Source organism: Podarcis melisellensis (genome assembly GCF_964234715.1).
Source record: "Podarcis melisellensis genome assembly, chromosome: 11".
Lineage (NCBI taxonomy): Eukaryota > Metazoa > Chordata > Lepidosauria > Squamata > Lacertidae > Podarcis > Podarcis melisellensis.
Window position 1 is genome coordinate 28,994,978 of NC_138543.1, and position 22,658 is coordinate 29,017,635.

The 22,658-nt window shown below is 40.8% G+C and overlaps 1 protein-coding gene across 4 annotated transcripts in view; it reads right to left on the reverse strand.

Moving 5' to 3' along the window:
• The window catches only part of ADGRV1 (adhesion G protein-coupled receptor V1), a 242,414-nt gene that overhangs the window by 13,001 nt on the left and 206,755 nt on the right, over nt 1–22,658 (reverse strand). For all 4 annotated transcript variants that reach the window (XM_081930116.1, XM_081930117.1, XM_081930118.1 and 1 more), the window contains one exon: nt 12,462–12,583. In XM_081930116.1, the coding sequence (XP_081786242.1) occupies nt 12,462–12,583 (122 nt within the window). The remainder of the gene's footprint in view (nt 1–12,461; nt 12,584–22,658) is intronic.

Genomic DNA, 22,658 nt, shown 5'->3' on the forward strand with positions numbered 1-22,658 from the left:
AGAGGCATACTCCTGGAGGGAACATATAGTCATCGTGCCTAGTAACCATTGAAAGCCTGTTTTCCTATGAATTTCTAATTCTCTTTTAAAGCCATTTAAGTTGCCACAGTCAACTATTTCCAGACTATTGGGATGTTCTTAAAAAGCACAATAGCAGAGACTCAGCTAGAAAGTGTATGCAGAATCAGGAAAGGTACCACCACAGCCAAGAAGATTCCAGTGTGGTCGAGGAGGGCTAACAGTGAAAGTTTTTTTCTGAAAACAGAAGCTCCAAATAAGGAAAATAAAAAAGAGCATAAACTTTGGCAAAAGAATTGCAAGCAGCAACAAGGAATGCAAAGAAAGAATGTGAGGTGCACATCACTAAAAAGATATAAAGAGGGACACCAAAGTAAGTTAGAAGGAGCATACCAGCATACAGCTGGATCTCTGGATGACAAGGGAGTAAAAGGAGATTGCAAAGAAGATGAATACATTATTCGCATCTGTCTACACAGAAGTTGTGGGGCAGATCCTTGTGCCTGAACTAACTTTATTGGGAAGCAGTGGCGTAGCGTGGGGGGTGCAGGGGGGGCCGGCCGCACTGGGTGCAACATCTGGGGGTTAGGGTTAGGGGGCGCAAATCCACGGGTTAGGGGGCACAAATTACTTGCCTTGCCCCAGGTGCTGACAACCCACGCTACACCACTGTTGGGAAGGGACTCTAAGAAACTGGGGTGACTAGAGACAAAGTCCTAGGTCTTTTTTTTTTCCAAATACATTTTTATTAACATTATATACATAACAAGCATACAAACAAATACAAACAAATACAAAAAAATTACAAGAAAAAAATAAAAATATACAAGCCAAACTTTTTTCCTCTCTCTAACTATACAAAGAGAGATTAATCCGGCTACTTCACAAAAAAGGAGGAAAAAGAAAAAGAAAAAGAAACAACAAAAAAACAACAACAAAAAAACAAACAAACAAACAAAAAAACCCCCTCCTGGACTTCCTTCCATCCTTTTGGTAAGTATCAAATATTTACTTCCATTCACGTATTTGATTTTTGATCTGTAAACCTAAATTCACACGCTGGTAGTATTGTTCTGACCCCGCCAATCACATTAAACATTCATTCCAATGTAGTTCCAGTATTTACTCCAATTTTTCAGAGATTTCTGTTCATCATGGTCTCTTATTTTACCTGTTAATTTATCAAGCTCAGCATATTTTATCATTTTAATTTGCCAATCATTTATATTGGGGATAGTTTCCACTTTCCAATATTGTGCCAACAGAATTCTCGCTGCTGTGGTGGCATAGAGGAATATCGTTCTATCTTCTTTTTTGATCTCTTTATCCAACATTCCCAGCAAAAAGGCTTCGGGTCTTTTGGGGAAGGTGTATTTAAATATTTTTTTAAGCTCATTGTAAATCAATTCCCAAAAGCCTTTCACCCTTTTACATGTCCACCATAGATGATATAGGTCACCCTCCACCTCCCCACATTTCCAGCATTTCTTATCCTTTAATCTATACATTTTGGCCAACTTCACAGGGGTGTGATACCACCTGTATAGCATCTTCCAAATATTTTCTCTCAGGGACATACATGCTGTAAACTTTATGTTGCGGTTCCACACTTCCAACCACCTTTCAAAGTCGATGTTATAACCAAAATCAATTGCCCATTTGATCATTGCCTCTTTGACCTCCTCGTCCTGACAAAGTCCTAGGTCTTATTTGCCACTGTGCTAAAGCCTTTGATTAGACTCCCAGAAATGGGATTTTCAAGTGAGTATTGTGCATGCTTATATTCATATTGGGCATGCTATCGAAGCCTGTGTTTTTACCTCCTCCCGCTGCAAGGGTTGCACATATTTCCACTTTGGGAGGTGACTGCCCGAAAAAGCAATATAAAAGTTTCTTAAGCAACAATAAAACATAGTGGTGCATGCATGAAAAATGATGCAGGCAGGACCAAAACATATACATGCATGCATACCGCTGTATTCCTCTTTCACTTACTTAATTACACCCATACCCCTATTCTAATACATATTTGTATACACTCCACCCCATTCCTCACACCAAACACTCAGCTCAATTGACTTTTGTGCTGCAGAAAAATAGTTCCACATCTTGACCTGAAACCTCCTAGACTGAGGATGCTGCAGTTTTTACCAACACATCTTACCAGCCAGTATGATTTTATTGGCCAAGCATATGGCAATCAGTGAGCTAAGAAACTATCTGTAAACAATATACACAAAGAGGGCACATATCAAAGATAGAGATGATGCAGAAGAGAGAGGCAACACATGTGAGGAAGAAGGACCTATTTTGGAGAGTGAAGCAGATGGCTGTGATCACAAAACTTAATTTCTACAGATTCTTGGGTTTAAGAAGCTCGAAAGCTTTAAATGAAAGGACTTTTAAGTGCAGACACAATAAAAAGACAAGTTTTTGATGCAAAATGAATAAAAAAGAATGGTGTCCCTCCTTTGATTAGGGCAAGATGCACAAGAACCCAAAGGGTTTCTGATGAGTTTCTAAGCTGCTTAAGCAAGTATGATTCAAAAGGATACATATTAAAGAATAGTGAGTGCACTTTTTAGAAGATCTAGAGCAATCAATTGGTGAAGACAAAAGCAATGGTTTCTCTCTTAATCTAACCATGCCAGTGCTTGAAATGTAGGTCAAAATTTGATGGGATTAAGCAAATTTCGGGGTTTACTTCAGACCTTGACAGGGCAAAAGAACTTAATTACTGTGTAACTAACTGCTAAAGATATACTGAGAATGTGCAAATGAAAGGCTACATTCCAGGTTTAAATCTTGGGCCAGTTCTTCTTCCTTTCTCCTTTGCAGCTGTTCTATGCCTGATGGCAAATGTCTTCACCTTGGACTTCTCTTTGATGTAGTGTGACTAGTGGAACAACATATTTTTATGGCCATCTGGGAGCAATGGTGTAATTTATCTCAAGTTGTTCTGTCAGCAAAAGGACAGGGAGTCAGAGAGTCAGACAAGGCCTAAGTTTCAGGATCTCTTCTGGAAAGTGATATTAGCAAGGTGTGTTGGCTTATATTAGTTTTCAATCTGATATTTTCTATTTCATTCTTGTTCTTCTTGTTGTTGTTATTATTTATTTCCTGTTCTACGCTGCCAGGTTACTTTGATAGCAAGCTTATAACAATATTTGTTTCCTCAGCATCATTAAAATATCTGCATTCCTTAGTATACCACTTAAATGACCTCCACATCATGAATAGCTTCTTTTGCTACCTATTGAAATTAATGCACCTAACTTAGTTTGCTAATTTTAATGAATCTATTATGAGCAATACATAGCTTTATATCAGCCTGTTTGTCCAAAGCACTAGCATACCTAAAGAGAAAATGCCCCTAAAAGAATAACTGCATTGTATTTAAACTAAAAACACCTAGAATTAAACTTCTGCCCTATCTTGGCCATTTGTTAAATAATCCCTCCTCCCCAATTCCACATTTGCTTTTTTTAAAAAAAGTAACCTCACAAGTTGGTTATTTACAGCACATTTCAATTTAAGCACTCTTAATATTAAAAATGATTGAGTTATTAATTCTGCCATCAAGAATTAGAACTGAGTGAGCTGTTTTGACCACACACAACCAACCACCACTGTTCCTACGGCACATTTAGCAGCAACCTACAGTAGCAAATATTACTGTTATTACCAGCCCTTTCTGAAAGCTGTATGAACTAGGAATAGCAGCATGAGACAAACCCTTCATATCTGAGGTGTACATGAATGTGAGGAGGTGGAACAACCACAGCAATTTTGGGTTCTGTCACTGTGGAAACCATTCTCTGGCTGACTGGCAGAATGCTGCAAGTGAAACTTTTAAAAAAAAGACCAACAGTAAAAGGAAAGGGATAATTTAAAGAAGAAATGCTACAGTTCTTTCATAGACAAGTTGTCCCTCAGGGCTTATTCTTTCCTCACTGACCCCTAGGTGCAAGGCTACTAAAAATGCTTCTTTATGACTGCAAAATAGTAGTGTCATTATGTTTGAACGGCATTCATCAAAAACGGGCTTGGCCATGTGGAGAATACCTACACCAATGCTGCACATTGCCATGGATCACTGGCATTGATATTCTCCATGAGATGCACATCTTTTTAGTGTTACATCACCTGTATGAAGTCACCACACCACCAAGTGGAAGCCGTTCAAGTGGCCTACTACATTTCTTTGCGTATGACTCCGTCAAGACCTTTGTTCACCTTCTAAGACCCTTCTTGCAGTCCTACCACTGAGAAGCATGCACTTGGAGGGAATAAAACAGCATCTTATTCAGTGGTGGCACCCAATTTATGGAATCACCTTCCCAGAAAGATGTGTTTAGTCCCACTGTTGCCTGCTTTCATGTAGCCACTTAAGGCAGTTATCTTTCAGTGGGATTTTTATAGTTGTTCTTTTAATTACTTCCGTCTGCTCGGTAGTGTTTTACTTGTCTCCACTTTCATTGCATATCAATTTCTTTAATTGTTATGTTATTATACTACTTTATTTTGCTTGTTGAAAGCCCCTTTTATATGTATTGGCAGCCAGTAGATAAATTTTACAACAAGCAAGCAAGCAAGTTCCTCATATGCGTTAAATCAATGGAATGTAGGGAAAGGACCTAATTTGGAGAGAATGGTTCCTGTACTTTCTTGCAACTCTTTGGGTCTAGAGGCCAGTCAGCAAGGGGCTACCAAGCGGCTACCAACATGGAGATTCTTTGAAACAGATTCTGCATGGTGATTGCACCATACAGCAGCCATAATATACAGCTCAACACATGGTTCAAGCTCAATGCCACCACTAAGAAGTTGCCTTATACAGAGTTGAACCATTGGGTCATTTAGCACACTACAGGCTCTCTACAGTTGCAGGTAAGGATCATTCCCAGGTTGGTTTACATGGGGAGAAGTTTTATAGGTCAAAACAAGCATTTTGAATTGGGTCTGGAAACTAATTGGCAGCCAGGGCAATCAGGCCAGGATGAGCATTATACATTCAAACCATCTCGCCCCGGTAAGCAACCTGGCCACTGAATTCTGTTTTGAACTGTGATGTTAATCTATTATTTGATGTGAGATAGCAAGGCCATTCCAAATACAAGACAGAAAAAAACTGGATGCATTGGTGAATGTGTGTGCGTATTTGTGGACGCGTGTATATGTTGTTTGCAAAGGGATACAAGAATCAAAGCAAGAAAGGCCTGTTTCCTTGGAAAAGACAGACTGGATTTAATTAGTCACAGAATGATTTGAGACCAAAGACATATATAGCAATCTCTTATATTATAGAACATTAACAAAAACAAATAAACAAACTGGTAGTTTTGGCAACTTTTGTGGAAATACCACCTGCTTTGTTCATAAATCCAATAAGATGAGGCATTAGAAAGCGTAGTCTAGGATATCACTGTAATCCAAAACGATTGATTTGTCATTTAGTGTTAACCTGATTTTGCTGTTCAGCCCTGCATGTACATAAGCCTTTGTACCTCAGCTATGCCATATTTTAAAATATATCCAAATGGTGCAGCATTTTTACAAAGAGATGCTCGACAATTAATCCACACGTTTTACAAAATCATCTGGAAAACCACAGTTTCATAGCAGCATTGGATGGGTTTCTTTACAAGACACAGTATTAGACAAACAAGTAGCTCAACTTCGAAACCATTTATCCCTAAAAGTTCTGATTCTGCAAGATCTTCTGGATTTCCTAGATAATGCTGATCCTTCTCCTGCAAAATGCAGGATGAGGTGCATGTCTTTGTTCGATCCAGGGTTTCCTCAGATTTGGAAAAGCAGGGATGGAAAAACTGTGGCCCTCCAGATATTCTTAGACTACAAGTCCCATCAGCCTTGACCATTGGACCATGCTGACTGGGGTTGATTGGGAGCTGGAATCCAGCCACATTTGGAGAGCCATAGGTGCTCCATCTTTAATCCTATGAAGTCCAGCAGTCTAATCAAGGGGGTCTCAAATTCTAGAGCAGGATTGGGCCAGGTTCTCCACCTTGTTGTAAACAACAGTGCTGGAAACTTTCCCAGTGAATTTGGAGTGTGCTGCAGGGGGTGCCAAAAGGGAGGAGGAAATGAAGTTGTTACTAGGAGCAAAGGAGATATGCAACATTTTGCGGGGAAGCGGGGGGGGGGGGCTTACTAATAAAATGGTGGTGGCATTTCAATTTTCTGTCTTTTCCGGAATTACCATAATGATTTGAGACCACCTACGAGCCACAGGGACTTAAGTGATTTTATAAAATATAGTGGGGTTTTTTTATATATAAATATAGATATATAACACAATAGGGTAAGTTTCAGCTGGCTCCTAGCTTAAAAAGGCAGAGGAAAAACAAAAGGGGAAGAAAATCAAGGTGCTTCTACGTCTGCCATTTATGCCTCAGTAACGAAAATTTTCCATGTCACTTTGGCAACAGCAAAACAACAAATGTGAAGATTTAAACCACTAATAAACTGATGGTGCAAGCTGGTTTGGAGTTCTTTCTTTCTTTTTTTAATTCTGCTGACCTTTGTCAAGGCAAACAAGGAACACTTGACATTTTAGTTAAAATAAATAACACATAATGATCTTTTAGTTGTGGTAAGCTCCAATGTTGCACAACTCTTTCCAGACAAAAAATATCTTTGTTGCAAACCCATACTCACACATGAAGAATCCAGAAAATAGTTTCCTAACAAAGCACTTATAAGTCATTCCCTTTATCTGACTAATGGCAATTTCTGGGGTGGGGGAATCTATTTTTACGAAGGTTCTGTATCAATCAAGTTTGAATCAAGTGAACAATTAAAAAGACATACCCACTATCTTAGCTTTCACCCATCTGCTCTGGTAAAAAGAAACTGTAGCATTACCACATTATAATTTATATTACAAAAATTATAATAGATTAGTTATTGCCAACATTTGCACCATGATCAAGTCTGCTTAAATAACTCAGATGGCATCTATCTATCCTAACCAAAATCTGTGTCCTGACAGGGATAATTTTCCTCAGTTGTAGTGGCACTTTCTGGAATTCCATACATGTGCTCTGATTATAATTGCCCCATTCTTAGATTTATTCTGTTTTATTACCAGATTTCATTTCACTTCTTCCATTCTTTCTTTTTCAAACAATGTGGGCAAGTAGTACTCAGAACAGTACTTGAAATTCTGAAATTTGCCCATGTTCCAATCTAAACCACATACTGTTTCTGTTGTGCAGTGACGATTTCCTTTTTCTGTAAAAGCTTTGCATCTGCAAAGGAACAATGCAGACTATTCGTAGTTTACTAATTTGATATAACTCTTCAGAAAGAAAAATGAAATGGCTTATCCAAAAATATTTAGCATATTCTTCCTGTATCTCACACTTTTGTTCTCAACAGCTATTAATGCAGAGCAGGCAAAAAAACCCAACCTTATTGGGAAACAAAAGTTATCAGGGGAAACAGCTATGGCATTGGGAAATTTTGTATTTAGTCTGGTAACTAGAGGGGAACAAGATAATGAATTAGGTGGAAAAAGTGGACATTTCTGCCAATTTGTTTCAATGACTGACTGTGAGTTCTGGTATTAGGAGAGGGAGAGATAATATTCTATTTATTGTCTCCAGTCCATATGGGTCATAACTTTATAAACCTTGTTCATAGGAATGGGGAAAATGTGGCCCGCCAGATATTGTAGGACTCTGCCTCCCATTGGTGCTGGCCATGGTATATTGCTGGCTGGGCAGATGTGGGTTAGAGTTTAACAACATCAGGGGAGCATCCAGTTGGGGAAGGCTGCTCTAACTACCACACCTAATTGGCAGATTGTTGCCATCGTTAAGCCTTGGTTCTGAGCTCCAAAAGGTGCATTGCCAACCATCAAAAGTGGAAATAGAATGGTGGACTTAATCTGATCACACAAGGCAACTGTTATGGTCTTCAGATGCAGATATCAACACGTATGAGGGTCTACAATTCCATCCTAGTAAAAATGATTGCAGCTGCAGCTTTTAAGAATGAATCATCTTAGTTCTAAAGCACAGTGAAACAAAAGTGCAGAAAGGTTCACTTTAACCTTTTGGAAAAATTAATTTGTGAATCAATATTTTCCTTTTTGCTGAGTTGTTTTATGGCCAGTGGTGGTATTATGGCCACTGACGAACATTTTCATCACTGAAATGTTAAGTGCCAGAAAAGCTGAAGAGAGATAGGAGTGGAAGAGCTGTAATGCGATTAGGTGCCCCCCCAACACACAACTGCTGCTGAGTGCTCGCCAATGCCAAATTTAGAAGTAATTATTAGATTTGCCTCTTAATTAGGGAAGATTTTTGGAACGCTATCAAACAAAATAAAAAAGAAGACTACAGACAGCATTGTTTCACTACCCTTAGCTAGCAGAGAACATCATTCTCACTTGCGGGTTAAATGGCATTAGGGTAGCACATAAAAAGTTCCTTTTTCAGCCTGTGTGTAATGCACAGAAAAAGGAAATTGCTGTTATGCTGTGGCCCATTCAATGCAAATCAAAAGAGTTACAGGAAACTTCAGCATCACTAAGCTACTATTAAGAATTGCGTAAAAGAGCAATATTCAATATTCTTTAATGAATACCTCTCCCCTCCTTTCTAGAACTGTATCTGAGTGAGCTGACTCAGGAGGCATTATCTGAAAATGCCCCAGAGCTATGATGCTGAAATTCAGTAGTTGCTGCCATTACACTGTGGTAGCTAACACACACACACGTGTTCCATAACCACTTCCTGGGTGGTCAAGTTTCTTTCACAATCATCTATTTATTGCCTTCCTTCTTCTGCCTTTCTACATCACCTCCCACTTTACCAACCCTGTAGCTCCATCTATATTATTCCACATCAGGGCCTTGAGAAGCAACCATCTAGGCTTTCCTACCACATCTCATTTCAGTATCTCGTCATAGGCAGTGACCCACATGAGCCCACTGCAGAGACTGGCCTTAGTTTTGTTTTCAGTTCTATGAATCACAGAATCATAGAGCTGGAAAAGACCCTGAGGATTATCTAGTCTAAAACCCTGCAAAGCAGGAACATGCAGCTGCCCCTTATGGGGACTGAACCTGAACCTTGGCATTATCAGCACCATGCACTAACCTACTGAGCTACATCGTATGCCATTACTAAACTCCATTTATCTATCAACACAAACTTGAATACAGGTTGATAAGGAGAAAGGAACACACTTCTACAGCACCATAGGCAAATCAGTTTATTTGCAATTTTGCATATGTTTGCGCATTAAGTCTGTTCCATCCCAGTTCCACATTACTATAAAAATAGCCTTGTTTGATCAGAGCAAAGGCCTGTCTAGTCTAGCATATTATTTCTTACAGCAGCCAACTAGAAACCTCCAGGAAGTCCACAAGCAAGACATGAGGATAACAACCCATTCCCATGGTTCTTCCTCAGTAACTGGTATTCATACAACCATAATGACTTTAATAATCAATAGCCTTCTTTTCCATGTACCGGTATGTCCAATCCTCTTTTAAAGCATCTAAGCTGCCACAAATTGCCCCAACATGTACTTTCTATGAAGCTTAATTTGGGGCAATCCTCCATTCTCCTTTAGCCCCCTGCACTCCACCCCATTTGGCTGAGCAGTGTACCCCAATCTCCGGAATAGGCTTTCTGTGAGCACAGATTGGTGCACAGGTGGGGAAACATTCCTTCTGTGAACTTCCATTCACTTATATTAGGATCCAAGCCACTGGGAACTTTGTAGGGATTACATTTCAGAGAGTAGCCTGTTGTTAATCTCTCTCTCTCTCTCTCTCTCTCTCTCTCTCTCTCTCTCTGTGTGTGTGTGTGTGTGTGTGTGTTGCTTTTTGGCTCTTACTTCCTTCAGGTCCTCTTAATGGCATTAAGTAGCACCTGTTGCAAAGGTACCCAGAGACATGAAACTAATAACTGAACTGGGCGTTATTGATTGGCAGCTGGCATTGGGCAAATGGAAGCATTTGGAAGAGAAGGGAGTGGGAGATGGGAGATATAAACAGTAAAACCGAGAAAACTGGATCATGATTGGCATGAAAGGAAGGGCTAGAATCTGCAGATGGGAGTCTAGTGGCAATGACTGGACAGCATAAACCAGCATATGTCTCAAAGGATTTTGAACATTATTGTAACTTGTTGCTATTACATATTGCTACATGTTGCTTTATTCATCTGGCTCCCTCTCCAGAAACGGTTAAGGCAGAGATAAAAGCTTTAAAAGACACTCTGGATATTTGTGTCACATCTATTTTGCAATGTACCATTTGCAGCTTGGAATAAGCTTTCCTGTGCTAACTATATCCCTGGAGTTCACTCTACCTGTCACTAATCAGTGAGATGCAAAATACATCAGTGCTTTGAAAAAAATAGTCCTTTTACTAAATTTAAATTGTGGTTAATAACCCGGGCTACTCATTCTGCTTCCCCTTTTCTGTTTATAAATATGCACTGGCTGCTTCTGGACATGAAGTATAGTGTTACAGGAAGAAGTCTCAGGCTTGCTTCCTTGCCTTCCTCCTCTTCTGGTGAGCCAAGAGGGAGAGACTGGAAGCTTCCATTTTCATATTAGATGAACCACAATTTGTGATTAATCTTAGATATGGTTAGCTGAAACAAATCAATTTCATTGGCTTGTTGTATCATTAACCACAGTTAGCTCTAGATGGAAGAAACAGCAAACTGCAGTTAAACTAAAATGGAAATGAATGCAAGAAAAGAATGCAAGCTCAATGCTCACTATGGTTTGTTCTCAGAACACTGAACTATGGTTTAACATTACGACTAAACTAGACCATTAGTCAGGAGTCCCACAGTGATTGGGATTGGTCAGAGGGCTAGGAGGAATGGGATAAGGATGCAGAATGGGAGCAATGGGATCCTAGGGAGGAGCCCAGAGTGCTGGGAGACTACTACCAGACACCCTGAGAATCTCATCAGTGGTACTCTTGTCCACCTGCAACTTGGTGCAACTTGGTCCACATCACCTGAATGACACAGGCATCGTTTCACGGATAGCCACTGTAGGGAAGCTACTAGAGGTTGGCAGGGCCAGTTAGAGAAATACGTCTGCTCAATCCGCCTCCCCTCCCCAAACTGGTGAAAAAGATGTTTGGAGCTTCAAAGATGTGGGTACTTTTAATTTTGAGAAAGTCCTGCGGGCACCAGAGGGACATGGCATATCAAAAATGGCTGTTATACTAAACATGGTTGACAAAGGAGTGTTGGGCCTAATGAGCACAGCAACTCATCTCCACTAGGTCTTGTCCCCATGAAGCAATTGCTGAGACTGAAGGTCCCTGCCTCCCCATTCCCTTGGCTCTGAGCCTTCTTCCCTTGGTGGCTCCCCCAGCTGGCTCCTCCCACCATTCTTCTGTGTCCAACTAGTCCATGACATCAGGTGCCCATAAATGAAAAAGAGAGCATCTACATCAGCCACTGCCACACTCACTCTCAGAAATAGAAGATGATTGTACTTTTCCTCTGTTCAGAATCGATGGAAAGGTGGGTGTCCTGGCATTCAATAAAATGTGGTCATTTTTAAGGCGGGGTGATGTTCAGTGTAGATGAGACCGAGCCAGTGCAAATAGGAACGGAGTAAGAAGAACAAATGGTCTTTGGTGCACTGCAGATTTTTAAAGGGATATTCACCAAGATTTCCCCAGGGCACCATAGTGGGCATTGGTGGGCATACTGGCACCTGCAGGCACTGTGTTGACAACCCCTGAATGGTTGTAGGTTTAGTATTTTCCTAGCTGTGGTTGCTAAAAAGCAGCTGATCCCTCAGTGTTATTTTAAGAATCTGTCCTTAAGCCACATATGCCAGGAAGAGACCCAGACACTACAATGGGTACTTGCAAGTACTTTGACAATCAGGCTCCATATGTAAACTCTCTTAATTCTGCCCTCAGATTTTTATCTTAAAAAAACAACTTTTAATATTTAAACACTAACCCCACAGAAATCAATGAGATTTCCGGTGCATATTATTTTATTCTGCTTCATATATTTTTCCATGGTTATTCTAATAAAAAAATACTTTGCCACTCCCAGGCTATAGTTCCTGTCTTAGTCCATCATCTAGTGTGAAAGCAAACTTCATCTACACTAAAAGAAATATAGGATGTAGCTGTAGATCTCTTCTTTTTCTTATGCTGTTGGCACCAACCTATGTCATCAAACCATCATATACCACATTATCATACATGTATATAGACATCTCTCGCATGCTGGATGGTGAGTTAAGAGAGGAACTCGAGCTATAACCAGCTCTGAGTAATGTCAGTGTTTTAAGTATGTAGATATCCCAAGTTGTCTTTTCTCTTCTCTGTATTCAAAGTTTGGATTTGGCACACTACGGTAAAAAAGTGCCTGGTTTTCAGCTAAAGTGAGTAAAGAAGAAATCTAACTTACCTGAAGGCAGTTGAAAATGACAAAGAAGACCAGCATCCACAGATGTCTATAAGCCATGTGCAGTCCTCCCCATAGCCATGTAATGGAAATGAGGGCAAACAGGCATAAAACCAGTGGGATTTCTAGAAAAAAATAGAACAGGGGAATTTATCAGCTTTGTTAAATTTTTTTTTTAAAGTTTCAGTCTTGAACTGTGGGTAGAGATGTTTCTAAGTTCTCAACTTCTGCTTTGAACATCAGAATTACATAACAAGGGCAATCAATATAGTGGTGACTGGGCAGTTTCTGAATCTGCCCTTTCCTGCTTTCGGTCAGCTTTTGAGGAGAGGCATGAGATCGAGAGCACCATCTGCTGACTAATTCATTCCCAAAGGCTGCCCTGCAAGATCTGAAATGATGTATCCGGCAACAAACAGTGGGGGGTCAGTGGGTGCAGCTCTCTTATGAAACACACGGGGGAAAATTACTGCATTTCGGGGAGGACAAAGCATGTTTGGCCTCTATAAAAGCAGGTTGGGAACCAAGTGAAAGACTTGCTGAGTCAGCAAACATTGGCTTTCCAAATAATCGAAGTGCTGATGAGGGCATGGGAGAATTTGGAGGAAGAAAAAAAAAAGAATTTAGCATTTAGATGAGCAAACAAATTCCTTAAATTCCATGAAAAGACCGATCAGGTGATACCAGATTGATCTTTGGTATTGACATTGCACTCACAATGGATGGCAAAGTCCGTATTTGCTCAGTTTTGTACCTTTCAGACTGTACAGTTGTTCTGCAAAGCATTGCCCTTTCTCCACATTATTAATTAATGCCCCTTCAGCAAAACTGACAAACAAGTGACGAGAACAACACATGGGAACACAGTAGCTTATCCGGTCTCCCAAGCTCACGTGCCTTTGCTTGATGCAAAAGATAAATCATATATTGAGGCAGGTAGGTGACAGCATGGACAGCTTCCAGCCAGGCAAGGAATAGCTGCTTAAAGGATTTCAGTACAATTGCCTTCCTCACCATCATGACACTGATATTTGTAAAACCCATTGTCTGTTTCTGTTCACAAAACAGGGGCTGCTTGAAGCAACAGGACAAATGAAGGCAGGTGGTAAATACTATGTAGCTTTCTCCATCCAGGCACTTTTAAGGCTGCAATCCTATACCTACTTACCCGGCAGGAAGCACCACTGAACTCAACAGCACTTTAGAAAAAGCATGTACAGGATGACGCCGTAAGTTTGGTTTTAATAAACTTATGGGGTAAAATTCAATGATGTGCAATCTCAGTTTGCCAGATGAACAATGCTTTCTCCCTGAACACTGTTCTGGTTGTTTTCTTGACCCACCCCAGCCAAGTTTTTTTTGGGGGGGGGGCTGAGGGGCGAATGGGGGAAGGAGAGGTAGGAAATATCTGCAGCACAAATGAAAGCCCTTGAACAGGTCTCTTTCAACCCCCTTCTCTCTCTCTCTCTCTCTCTCTCTCTCTCTCTCTCTCTCTCCCACCCACACCCACACACCCACACCCACACCCACACCCACACCCACACCACACACAGGCATTACTGGAATGGCCCTTTTTGTCCTTATTATGCAAGAAACAGGCACCGAGTTCCATCAGACATGGAGGGGCTCGGCACATGTACATGTCACACATGTGATGTCACACATGGCAGGAGGAGACCGCAAGGCATGCTGCTGCCACAGTGAGGCCTAGCAAGGCCCAGCCCCTCAAGATTGGGGGAGGGGGTGGCTCAGCCTCATCCCCACATACTTTGCAGCCCATAGAGTTGGTGCCTACGACAAGAAATATTCTTGGCAGGGCAGTCACTTCAGCAGGCTATTCTTTCACTGGTTAAGGAAGAACTCCAGGGCTCACCCCCACCTATGGCCAGGAAGTTGTGCAGTATCTCAGAAATTCTCTAAGACAGTGATCACAGGACTACATCCTTTGAGATGTTTTCTTGCTTCTTTTCACAGTAAACCAGATTTACATTGTAATTGCAGTATTATGTTCCTCGGACTTTTTCAAACAGCTGCCTATCCAATACTGATACCCAATATGGAAAAAGGAATCATCTTAGTCAAAGATTTAAATGGATGTGTCCTTAAAAGGCCCATACAGAAACAGGATACAACCAACTTTATTTGCACCATGGTTAGACCTATCCTGAATTCCTGCCAGCCAGGCAAGTGGAAGGTGTTTTCTTCCCAGGAAATTGTGTCTTATATCATTAAAGTAGCTATCTGCTGTTTGGTGTTAATTTGCATTCGTGCTCTTTGCTTCCATTTTTCACTTTAAATGTGAACATCATACTAAGCCACTGTGTTATGAAATGAGAAATTAACGCAAGATATTGAAAGCAATTAAAAAGCAGCAATGCACAAAGTACTGGGGTGTTTTGTTTTGTCTGAATGGTTGAGCTTAAAAAGCAAAACAATATAGAAAATTTGTGCAAGTTTGGCCATCTCTTTCAGACTTCTGCTTATGCAGCTTTGAAAGTTGGACCGGGGGGAGGGGGAGGGAGAACACATAAACTACTAAAGCTATCATGCTTAGGCACAATGAGAAAAAAGGATGAATAAGCTAACATTTGGCATAGGTTTGAGCTGAAGTTATAGGAAAGGGTTGGGGGAGAACTTGCACAGTCATTCCATGGGAGCTGGGTGTGCGTTGGAGGCTGCAAACCACTGCATGGGTGGCAGATATTGCCTGCTTTTCCAAACATGGACTCCTTTCCTGGCCAGCCTTTGTGTGAGATCACAAATTCTCCAACAGGTGTGTACGTGATGTCTCATTGCTCTTCTCACATCCATTCCACCCCACACACATCCGAGTGGATCGGCCACAGTCCAATAGACTTGGTGAGGTACATTAAAAAAAAATGCTTTGTTATATTAAAATGTTAAGTTCAGGCCTTGTGCAGCAAGTGGCATAATTAAAAGATGCTGAAAGTGTGCAGAGCTTCCTGTTTTTCTCAAATCATTTGGAAATTCAGCTCCTGTTCTATTATGTTGCAGTTTTGTCAATAACAATTGCTTCACTATGGAGTGTTTAACCTATTAATACAATGCTGAAATCCAGCCAGTTTTCAAAAGTCAATAGCTGGCCGAGCACTCTGCAGTGACATTTTGTCCTGGCAACCCAGCATATTTTGATCAAACAAAGCATTCAAAACAAGAACAAATAAGACTTGCTAAGCAGCTCCTGGGAAGCCTTAAAATACATGCTTTGGGGAAAAAGTAAGGTATTGCAGAAAAAGAAGAAGTTGTCAATAACATGTGGTTAAAGGAAACATTAGCTAAGAAATGAAGGGATCTAACTGGCTTTGTTAACTAGATACCAGTCTCATACAGACACATATTGCATAGGGTGACTGAGGTCTAAGTATCAGAACAACAATCAGAACAACACTAGGAACAGTAACCACCTACAATTGCCAGGAATAAAACTCAGAAGACACAATATATCAACAGAATGGTGGAACAGTCAAGCCATTAACAGAATAGTGTAGGTGAGGAATGTAAAATGGAAGCTTAAGTTGAACATTAAAGGCCATTGTTAGGACCTTGCCTGGCTGCTTTACAAATACTGTCAAACAACTAGCTCTTTATCAAACAAGAGGGATAGGAGATTCTGTTTAACTTTCCATCAGTACTATCTATGTTTTGGAAATATATGCACCAATTGACTTTTGCATGTGCAGTCCTATGAAATCGGCTACAAAAGTTCTTCACTGCAGGGCAATGTGTTATCCTGAGTTGCAGGTGCTTATGCACATGGTTGGGTGGAAAGCCTATAGAAAGTAAGGTTTCATTTTAATCTTCTGTATCTTATGAGAATTGCAGCCGGATGCTAGATCAAATTGCATTTGCAGGGGGGAAATACTGAGCACAATCCAGCACAACTTAAGCATTGATTCAATGGGAGAAGTCAGCACACATTGAATTTCTCCCATTTAAATCACTGAGGCTTAAACAAAAGTTTTATTTTGTGGATGAAGAGGGACAGAGGAAAAACTGTAGCTAACATAATTTTCCCTTTAAGGGAGACTTATCAGGATCTGCATCCAGGAGCCTTATCAAAATTAAGTACAGAATTAAATATAGTAAAGGGTAAAGGGAACCCTGACCATTAGGTACAGTTGTGACTGACTCTGGGGTTGTGCGCTCATCTCGCTCTATAGACCGAGGGAGCTGGTGTTTGTCCACAGACAGCTTCTGGGTCATGTGGCCAGCATGACTAAGGCTTCTGGCGAACCAGAGCAGCACACAGAAACGCCGTTTACCTTCCGCCAGAGCGGTCCCTATTTATCTAATTGCACTTGACGTGCTTTCGAACTGCTAGGTTGGCAGGAGAATTAAATATACTTAGACTAATAATTTTCTTTTATTAAAAAAAATGCTTAACAGTACTAATGCACTGAATGATGCCATATACTTCTTTTATGTAAAAATAAAGGACTAAAAGAACACCTTTCCAAGGGGAATGTTTAGGATAATATAATGTTTTTATGCTTTCAGAGCCTTCAGCTGAGTAATAAAAACTAAATAATCTGCAAAGGCCATGCTACAAATGGCCCACTACGTTAAGGAACAGAAGGGAAGAACGAAAAGTTCAAACTTGCTTTCATAAGCAGCAGACATGCCCTTTCGTGGAGCATGTCACTGACAGCTCAGCTTATGCCTTAATGAATTGTGCCTTGCTCGGGTGTTTCTTGCTTCAGCACCATAAACATACTTAACAACCCAATCCTATTTATTCAATGCCTAGTCCCACTGTGTTCAAAAGGCATTATTTCTGAATGAAAGTGCATACAATCACATCTTAAGTTATCCGATCAAGCAAACGAAACCCAACTGTCTCTACCTGAGATAGAAGCATCTGAGCCTTTTAAGCATTCCACTAAAATTACATGCCACTTGCTAATGTGTATAAAGGTTGCCTGGGATAGCTCAGCTGGTAGAGCAGGAGACACTTAATCTCAGGGTCACGGGCTGTGCCAGATTTATGTATAAGCTAAACAAGCTATAGCTTAGGGTCCCACTCTCTTGGGGCCCCCCAAAAAAAATTAAAGGGAAAGAAAAACCTGGATGTACATTTCCAAAATATAAGATAAAAATCAAATGAAATAAAACTTACATACAGTAACAGTGTTTTGTGTTGTGTAGGCTCCTATGATGTAAGTAATGGGCCCCGCCTACTAGCCTGCTCCCTAAAATATCACTGGTTTGCTCATTTCTGTATATAGGGTGCCTACATTCTGCATGTGCAAATGGCTTTAGATACCTATTAGGTCCATAAATTACCATATAGCATATATTCAACACAAAAAACAGTGACAATTTGTTGTTGACAAAGGACAGCTGGACATATAAAGGGCCCCTTCAGTAGCTTAGGATCTCATCAAACCTAAATCCAGCCCTGGTCATGAGTTCGAGCCTCACGATGGGCAAAATAATCCCTTCCAACTCTCTACAATTCTATGATGGTTCTTTTAAAACTATTGTGGTGGGGGTAGTCAGGAGTAGGGCTAGCAGCAGTGGAAAGAACTAGGAGTCAATTTACCAGTCCTGATCATCTGCACTGAAAGGGTGTGTGTGTGTTTTTTGACCAAATAGGTAGGTGAGGCTAAAGTTGCACACATTTTCATGTATAGTATGTTGGCATACTGCACAGATTTAATTTGTTCCATTTCAACCATACATGGTTGAAAGCCAGCTGGTTGAAATTTTGCAAGTTAAACACAAGCAAAGCAGGGAGCTTAAAAGCTCTTTTTGTGCAGGGAAAACCCAGTGTACGTACAGCCTAAGAGGAAACCGGCTTTTAAGTCTTGTGCTGTTACAGTACTTTCCTTAAGAAGTAAAGCAGTGAAACCTTTGTTAAGGAATACTACTGGGATGGGAGACACTTTGGGTCATTCATTAGTTATGATTAGAAAACTAGGTTGTTGGCAATACAAACTAAGCTTTATTTGTTAATAAATATCTGGTCCTTGGGACACAGGTGGCACTGTGGGTTAAAGCCTCAGCGCCTAGGACTTGCCGATCGAAAGGTCGGCGGTTCGAATCCCTGCGGCGGGGTGCGCTCCTGCTGCTCGGTCCCAGCGCCTGCCAACCTAGCAGTTCGAAAGCACCTCTGGGTGCAAGTAGATAAATAGGGACTGCTTACCAGCGGGAAGGTAAACGGTGTTTCCGTGTGCGGCTCTGGCTCACCAGATGCAGCTTTGTCACGCTGGCCACGTGACCCGGAAGTGTCTCCGGACAGCGCTGGCCCCTGGCCTCTTAAGTGAGATGGGCGCACAACCCCAGAGTCTGTCAAGACTGGCCCGTACGGGCAGGGGTACCTTTACCTTTACCTATCTGGTCCTTGATCATTATTTTGGCATAGCTTATTGGAAAAGATATTTTTCAGCTGTCAACCAAAAATAAAAATATTTTCAGGGTTTGAGCCACAGTGATTCATGTTTGCCCTTTAAATGTTAACAATTTTATGTTAGCTTGAGTATGGAGATCAGAAAACATTTGTGCAAATGGTTTAAGTACAGAGTACACCACACTTTGTTGCTTGAGTTAAAAATACTAATTGCTCAGCACTGAAAAGCAATGAAGTCAAGAATGTATGGCACTTCTAGACTGCCACGATTTTCCAGGAGGGATTCAAGTACATACTGGAAATTTAGGTTTACACAGTTAAGTGGATTAAAGTGCTCTGTTGCCCTAGTAGTGCAACAAAGCCACTAAAAAAAACAACACCCTACCCCAGACCATTTGTGATTTAGAAAATGATGGTGAAATGTACTGAAAAAACGTGGGATGAAAAAATGATTAATGGGAACACATATAAATACTCCATGAGCAGATCGGGATGAATGTTCATTGTTGTAGAACCTCCCCTCCAACAAATAAAAACGAATGCTCAATAAAGACCAGACACTATGCACACCCTCAAGCACTTCTAAATGTCTGAATCTTCTTTGTAATGTCAGCATATTGTGTTCATTTCCCCCCTGGCTATGGTGTTTACATTACCCCCCCAAAAAAAGCCAATAAAAAGAATAATTGGAACATTGTGTTAATAGTGCGCTGAGTTTCTTTGCAAATATTTGCTTTGCTTCTCTCTCTTGAGTTGAAAAGGTGACATGATGTGTTTAAATTTTAATATATTTTTAATTAGTTGGGGGGGAACTATTCTGTAAAGTAACTTTCATTCTCTTCATAGCAGGGATAGAAGGACAGAAATTGATCTGACGGGGGGGGGGGGCAAGATTCTGCCAAAGGAAAAAGCATTTTAAGGCCTCCTGAATTCAACGAGAACAATTTGAGAAAACACTTAACTGAACTCTCTCAAACAATTACATAATGAGCTTCTTACTGCAGTTTAATCTTTTCTCAAAAGTTTATGCATGGGCTGCCCCAGAGTTATGTTAAGGAAGGAAACAGAGTCTCAGCACAGGAAAAATGTTAATCCCAAAGTAAAGCCACTTTTAGTAAAGGAAAGCCAGCATCGGACAATGCCCAAGTTAGTGTCGGTGGAAAAAAAATTCAGGTATGCTAAACAGGCAACTTGCCAGAATGCCTATGAGCTCTACATTGCTCCCCAGGCAATGATCCAGCAAGAAACCATACAACTTCCCTGCTTTGGGTGAAAGAAAGGGAGGAGGGAAACCCCACATACGTATGGTGAATTGTGAAGTCTCCAGTGAGCTCTGAATTATGATCACTGTATGCAATTGCTTGCTTGCCATATCATGAGCCAATCAAGGGGTTTTGGACACACAAAGTAGTTGAAGACATATCCTTCCAGACCAGCCCTCATTTAGATTTTGCCACTGACGGTCCTAGCATTAACCTTATTGTATTTCTGACACATACATGCCTGGGGTGGGAAGCCTCAGGCCACAGGGCTGAATGTGGCCCTCCAGGGCATGCTATCTGGCCCTTGGGACCCTCTCTGGCCATGCCCCTCATTGGTCCTGCTGCAAAGCCTCTTCTCGTGGTTTTGCCTAGCTAGAATGTGTCCTTGAATGTTAATGCTTATCCTCCATCCAGACAAGCAGTGTGTAGAAACTAGCCTAATGAGCAAACAAAACAAACTCCCAAAACATCTGTGTGGGAATTGTGGAGAGAAAATGTAACAATGAATGGGTTTGGAATGGGGGCGGGGAAGTAAACACTAGTAGGAAACCCCTCTGGCCACAGGATTAGTAGAAGGCAGAAATGCAAAGCAACAGTCCCCTGAATTAATAGTATCACTGGGTCCCTAAATCGGGTACAGTGGTACCCCTGTACTTAATTTGTTCCGGAGGTCCGTTCTTAACCTGAAACTGTTCTTAATTTGAAGCACCACTTTAGCTAATGGGGCCTCTTGCTGATGCTGCACCACCAGAGCACGATTTCTGTTCTCATCCTGAAGCAAAGTTCCTAATCTGAGGTACTATTTCTGGGTTAGCGGAGTCTGTAACCTGAAGCGTGTGTAACCTGAAGTGTATGTAACCCGAGGTACCACTGCAGTGCCAATATGTGGCACCATCTGAAAAATGGTCAGTAGAAAAATACTACAGATAGATACCTGAGGGAGGGGTCGGGAAGGGTACCGTAGTTTAGATTGTTTGACATGTCAGGCTTCATTAGCGAAGGTGGTATCTGAATTGTAATTATACTTTGTATTGATGCCTCGGGCATCAAAGCTTTGCCATCCCAGATGTTCAGGAACAAACCAAACAAGATTTGTTTTTAATATATACATATATATGATTGGTTTAAGTGGAGAACTGGGTGTGAACATTTGGAAAGAGATATATTAAAAACAGTTAATGACTTGTTGGCAATTCAAAAGAAGTTCCATACATCATTCCCCTTCATCAAAACTTGTCATCTGTTAGTCAATTACCTTGCATTGCTGCTATATTCTATGACTCAGCATGCTCATTTCTAACGTGAGAGTAAACACATATATGAATCATCCACAGGCAATGATTTTATATATATCTATATCTGGGAGTGACTTACTGGAGCACGTGTATTTCTGAAAACCAGAGCATGGCAAGTGACCTGCAGGGTTGAGGCGTAAAAATTTAGAGCAGCTAGTCACGTTTTGTTCTGTTGTTTGGCTCTATTTTTGCAAAAAATAAAAAATGCCCTAGAGATTTCAGACATGGAACATCAAACTAGATGATCCTACTTAAAGTCCAGAGCAAACTGGATCAAACTTGCAGATTCTCCTGACGTGGCTATGCAGAAACAATTTATGTACTGCAAGTGAACAAACATTGCACACTTTTTGTGTGTAATAAAAGTCCAAGAGCCTGCAAAGCTGCATAAGGAAATGGCAAAAATGCAAGGAGGGGGTGCACAATCATTTCCCTAACCACTGTTTTCTCCCCTTTAGGAAAACACATGTTGGTACACCATAGAAGGGAGCAGGTGGGATGGAAGGAGGGGGAAGTGGTGGATTGGGGAAAGGAGTTTCTGCAGTGGCAGATGTAACTTGGGCTTCTGATCCATAGGCTCAAGCTGTTAGTTTGTTTGATTTTTTTTATTTTAGCTACTGTTCCATTTGGTTCCTGTACAAATATTTTTAAAACTCTTGGCAAAGAACAAAACACTTTGCAGCAAAGTTATACAAACCAGCTTAGAAAACAATCTGAACCAACTGAAACCTTCCAAATAAATAAAGCAATATGGTTTTATAAGCTGAATATGTTCGTATTTTCAGAAAACAGAAAACAATCTTTCCCTTTTTGGAGATTTTTAATGCTGAAAGAATGGCCAATGGTAACAATTTTGCTTGGCTGCAGTAACACAGCAACGCTGAACATTTGATTTCTAGCACAGAATCCCACACACCATACAGCATCATGGGAGTTCAGTTGTCATCTGTAAAGATCTATTCATAGACCCAACAGAACTGAAGAAATGCTTCAAAAGGTTAAGGAAGGCTGCATTCTATGCAGAAGCCCCATTGATTATGGTGGGGCTTAGTTTTGGGTAAACATGCACAGATTGTGCCATTTGCCCAACATGTTGAAATGTGCACTCACAACTTACTGATAGATCACAATATCTCACTGCTGGTGAAGTCCACGAACCCCACTCTAAACACTGCAAGGAGGAGTCTCTCTTGCTGCTATAGGTCATATATTATGTATTAACCACCTTGCTGTCTGATGGAATGTTGAAGATCCTAGCTCTTTATTTGTAAAG